This window comes from Cygnus olor, chromosome 5 (genome assembly GCF_009769625.2).
Source record: "Cygnus olor isolate bCygOlo1 chromosome 5, bCygOlo1.pri.v2, whole genome shotgun sequence".
Lineage (NCBI taxonomy): Eukaryota > Metazoa > Chordata > Aves > Anseriformes > Anatidae > Cygnus > Cygnus olor.
In genome coordinates this window covers 49849200-49854454 of record NC_049173.1, presented here as the reverse complement: position 1 = coordinate 49854454, position 5255 = coordinate 49849200, and the positions used below count along the sequence as shown (strand labels likewise).

Here is a 5255-nt window from a genome sequence, read left to right as displayed (position 1 = left end):
AACTATAAATACGAATTCAATAGAGAGCCCTGTCAGTTAAGCACTTGAATGAAGCGAGTCTTGGAGGCTGCTGTAGCATTTTAAGATAAATACACATATGCGCAGGTTGCAACATCTAATACAGCTAACTAGCGGGTAAGTTAAAGCTGTTTATAAAACCCTTGTCCTGTTTGAACAAACCAACCAACCAACCCACACCACACACACACACACAAGGAAAACACGGTAACAGCCAAAGAAACTCATCTCGGTGTGAAGTTTAATCTAAATAATGATATTAACAGCCCGAGGACCCCCACCACACGGATGAAGGCGCTGCTCTCACTGAGGTCCAGGGAGGCTGGTGCTCACCACGGGAAGGCAGCAGCCACCGCCTTGCATTCCCCCTGCGCGCTGCTGCCTCGGCACCAGAGGTTACGCTGCCGCTCCGTTACAGCAGGAGGCGTACTGGCATCTGGGGCGCAAAGAGGATTAGCTTGTCCTTTGTCCCTATTCCGGCTGTGGTTTGAGCCGCACAATTGCCTCTTCTGTGGATACCGGCACATGATAAAAAAAAGCAAGAAGAGATGCAGATGCTTTGTTTTGTCCACCCGCTGGTGCTGCTTTGCTGTACCTCGAAAAAAACTTTTGTAGAAAAAAAAAACACACACACCTCTTTTAGCAAGACTGAACAGCTCTCCTATTCTTCAGTTTGGCCTCAGCCCCAGTTGCAAAGATAGACAAAATGGAAACAGAGGGCAGAGAATCAGTGCAAACACCTCCCAAAAGCATCTAGCACCTCTGGGGAAGCTTTGGGTACCTGCTATTGGTCCGGTGACACTTGAAGCAAGCCACATTACGACACTGGGACACAGCCTGGGCGCCCAAAGGGGCTGCCAGCCCCTAAGCCCACACCACCTAAATCAGTTTACTGAAACCGACTGGTGTTAGGAAAAGCAGATCGTTTCAGGCTTGGGAAGAACAACCAGCAACCAGACCCCACAAACAAAAACCACCAGGCAAGTCTGTTTAGCTGAAGCTCGGTGCAGGAAACAGCTGGGAGGCAGCGGGGCCGTGTCACTCACCGGGGCCGGTGGAGGTGTGCGCTTCTTTTTCCAGGCTAGGGCACACAGTCGGGACAAAAGAGGCAAAACATCTGGCACGCTTTACTGAAACATCAGTTTCTTTAGTATGTTACAGAAAAGCTTATGAACATTTATAATGTACATAAAAGGCAGACTTTGTAAAATAAAAAGGTCCTTTTTATAAAAAATTAAAAAGTCAAAGTAAAGTGCATGGGACAGTTTCGTTCTCCGCTTTAACTATCACATCAAAGTCTTGGCACACAGCGATGCGTCTGGAGCCTGGGAGATCCTCTTCCGTCCCCCACGCGCCGGTTACGTTACGGGTCAAATCAAAGGATGGCGACGATCACGAACACACACCGGGGATCCCAGCAGTCGAACCAGGAGCGCCCACGACACAGACTAACAGCTACCGGGACGGGGGCTTTCTACACGCTTCCTTCTCAGCGGCGACATCCAGCAACCGCCCGAGGCGGGTCCCTGGGTGCGTGGGACCACCACCAGCACCCGGCTTCGGGCACCCCGGGGCGGGGGTCAGAGCGCGGCGGCCTGCGCGCGGCAGTGGGCGATGTGGCGGTGCACGAAGTCGACGCGGGCCTGCAGCAGCTCGGCCTGGCGCTCCGAGAGGAAGCCGAGGTGGGCCCAGAGGGGCTCCCGGGCCCGGTAGCGGCGGCGCAGCTCGGCGGCGGCGCTGCGGCGGCGGTGCAGCTCGGCCACCCGCCTGGCCGTGCCCTCGCGGAAGACGCAGACGGAGCGCAGCAGCGGCTCGTGGTAGGGGTCCCAGACGGCGAGCAGGCGGTAGCCGTGCACCAGCCCGGCCTCGTTGTCCATGAAGACCAGCCCGCCGTCGGGGCCGCGCAGCAGGTTGCTGGTGGCGCGCCGCATGACGCGCGGGTCCCACTGCAGGCTGAAGAGGTTGCTGGCCAGCCGGTCGAAGTTGGCCGTCAGGTAGTCGAAGAGGATCAGGTCGCTCCACTGCACCAGCTCCACCAGCTGCGCCGCGGGCAGCCCGCCCAGCTCCGCCGCCGACAGCGCCCGCGGCCGCCGCCCGCCGCCCGCCTCGGCGCCCCAGGGCGCGGGGGCCACCACGGCCGTCAGGTTGTCCACCCAGCGCGTCAGGCTCACCACGGCGCCCTCGGCCCACAGCGAGCCGCGCAGCTCCTCCCGCACCGGCTCCCACTGCCGCCCGCGGGGCTCCACCAGCGCCAGCGCCATGGGCGGCAGGCGCTGCTGCATGCCCAGCACGCCGGCCAGGTGGTAGGACAGCGCCTCGCCCTGGATCTGCTCCGGGCTCACCCCGTAGCGCACGCAGGCCCGGCTCCCGTCCGACAGCCGCGCCAGCCGGTTCGAGCTGCGCCCGCAGCCGCCGCGCTCCAGCGACGACACCCGGGCGGCGCGGGCGGCCGCCGGCCACGACGCCCGCCTCCTCGGCCGCGAAGCCGGCGGCACCCGCGCCTCCAGCTCCCGGCTCCAGAAGATGCCCCGCCGCACCGGCGCCGCCCGCCGGCCGCCTCCTCCTCTGCTGCTGCTGCTCCCGGCCCACGGCCAGCAGCGCCCGGAAAGTTTTCTGCCCGCCGCGCCGGGGCTCGCCCCGCTCCGGCCCGGCGCCGGCGGGGGCAGCGCGCAGAGCCCCAGCAGCGCGCCCAGCGCCAGCAGCCCCAGCGCGGCGCGGCGCCGCCCCGCTCCATGCCGCCCGCCGCCGCCTCACGCTGCGGGACGCGGCGCGGACCCAGCCCCGGCCCCGGCGCGGCGCTGCCCCATGGCGGCGGGGAGCGGAGCCGCTGCGAGCCCGGCCCGGCCCGGCGGCAGCCCCGCGCCCTGTGCGCCCAGCCCCGGCAGCGGGGGGCCCCGCGCCGCCCCGGCACCGCCCCTAAAAGCGGCGACGCGGCGGTGGGGCCGGGCCGAGCCCCCCGCCCGCCCCCGTGAGGCGCCAGCGCCCCCCGCAGGGCCCGGGGCCGAGCTGCAGCCGCCGCCGGCCGGGGAAGCCGCGGGGCCCTGCGCCCCGCCGCCCGCCCGTGTCAGCCGCGGGCCCGGCGGGCGATCAACAGGCTGAGCCCCGCCCGGCTCCGGCCGCACCGCCTCCCCAAACCCCCGGGGCAGGGCCGGGCCCCGAGCCGCCCCGCTGCCAGGTGTGTGGGCACCGCAAGCTCCTCAGGCCTGCGCCAAGGAAGGGGGAGGTGGCCGCTGCCCAGACCCGGCGTCCTAGCATGTGGAAAGACAACAGTTTCTGGCTTCCCTCTGTTGCTTCTTAAATTAACATCATTTTAGCTGCTTTGTGAAGTCAGGCTCTGAGTAACTAGCGCCTCTGGTTTGGGGGATACCTGATCCTGCATTTAACTCACCTCAATGCCAAGTCCGTGAGTGCAGGGAGTGCTGTACCAGGCTCTGAAGGGCCATGAGCTCCTCCCCTGGAGATGGCAGCATGGTGAGCATCTCCCAGCAGCACAACGCACCAAGTCCTTTCTCTGCCTCCAATTCTGGCGCCAGATCCTGGCTGAGGTGGTATTAGGGCATCTTGCTCTAGTGCAGCACCAGGACCCTAGATTGCAGCCTCCTACAGCCCTTTGCGCAGCTCCTTCCCACTGGGAGAGCTTCTCCAGATCAGCCTGCCCTCTTTTTCTTCCCTACCCATCACCTTCCCCAACACCCCTCCCTGCTATCCCTGGGCAGCTCCTTCTCACTCCTATTTAGTAGCTCTGGCTCCTGGCAGTCGGCTGGTGCCAATGAGCTCCCGAAGCAGTACCTCCATTTGTATTTATCTTTAAAGGCACCAGCCCAGGCTGCCCTCAGGAGAGGTGCAGGTGACTATGCTGCGCATTGTGTCTGCACCTGTGGGGCTGGGCTCAGTCCTGGTGATGTGAAAGGGGCTGCAGCTGGGGAAGTGATGCTCCTGCTTCCTCAGTGCTGCACGTTTCCATCCCCCTGTGCTTCCACCCTTTGTGTTTTGTGTCACTGGATCGCTGCCCACCTGGAACAGCCCTCGGTCATGCCGCTGGCATGTCTCGCTACTGCCCTTGGCAAGGGAGCTGCCCCGGGCAGGGGGAAGAGCTGTGCCTGCAAAAGCTTCGAGTATGGATGCAGGGCTACCAGCAAAGCAGCGCTGCTGGCAGTGCAGCTTGGTTCTCCTGGGGAAGGGTGGGACTCTTGGAATAAACTCTGCTGGCAAACGCTTGGTATGCAGAGATGTTATGTGCTTAGTGTCACTATACGTTACGTCCTTCCTAGGAGCACTCTGCACAAACACAACAGCGGTGCAGTCCGCGTGTGTGCCTGGCCGTGGCTCAGTCAAGGTGGATTTGTGCGTCTCAGCCTAAAAGCATCCCTCGTGGTGAGGCATCCCAGCACCTGAAGGGCAGGGTTCACTTTTTACTTTGGGAGGCAGGGCTGGAGAAGGCATTTCATAGCAGGGAGATGAGCATTAGAGACCTTGCCCTTCAGGTGTGGGGGCAGTTTCTGGAAGTATTTTACAAACATGTCTCAGCCCGGAGCAGGGAGACTTGGGAAGCTTCTCTATTGCTTGGGCTCCGCTTCTGGTTTCTCAGAAAAGCTCCCTGACAGATGGGGCTCCTGAGGTCTTTTTTTGCAATCTGAAGCACCATGTAGAACATGAAGCCGAGCAATTTCCGTATACAGCACAGATCCTATCTCCCCGGGACCCTGAGTCTCCCTGTTCTTAATATCTGTGACTCTGCCTTTAACATCAAGGCAATAAATGAGTAAGTGCTCGAGTTCTTGAGCCTGGCTCTTGTAAGTGTTCATAAAACTTGTCGGGTGCCTGCCGATGCTCAGCCAGGCACGGGATTTGTTCTCAGCTCTGCTAAAGGTGAGCTGCCAAGGTGGGAAGTGATGGGTGCTGCGCTCGGCCCCATGTTCTCAGGGTGCCCAGTGTGCCCAGGAGCAGGCTCTCCTGACAGAATTGGACCAAAACACTCTACCAGCAGCACCCCTTGCACCAGCCCAACCCCGACAGAGGCAGGTGGCTCAGCTGGGAGGATTTTCCACATGAGCATCCAACACCAGGCTATGACCTCACCGCTGGTGGTGTGGGGAATGCCCTCGGCTGGTTCGAGCTGGCCGAGCTGTGCCGCAGGGAGCGGCTGACCCCAGCCTGCAGCCCCTTCTGGGGATGGGCGCCTGTATCCGTTGCACAAAGCGCATTTTTTCCAGGCCGGGAAGTAAAGAGGCTCAAGG

The 5255-nt window shown here is 62.0% G+C and overlaps 1 protein-coding gene across 1 annotated transcript; it reads right to left on the bottom strand.

The window, feature by feature from the left end:
• Positions 1-242: 242 nt before the first annotated feature.
• FJX1 (four-jointed box kinase 1) lies at positions 243-2723 on the bottom strand (the record flags this gene model as incomplete). Its single annotated transcript, XM_040559292.1, is given in 3 exon segments — positions 243-2583; positions 2585-2666; positions 2669-2723. Coding segments are annotated over 3 exon segments (1122 nt in total), but the record flags the coding sequence as incomplete, so codon positions are not given.
• Positions 2724-5255: the final 2532 nt, after the last annotated feature.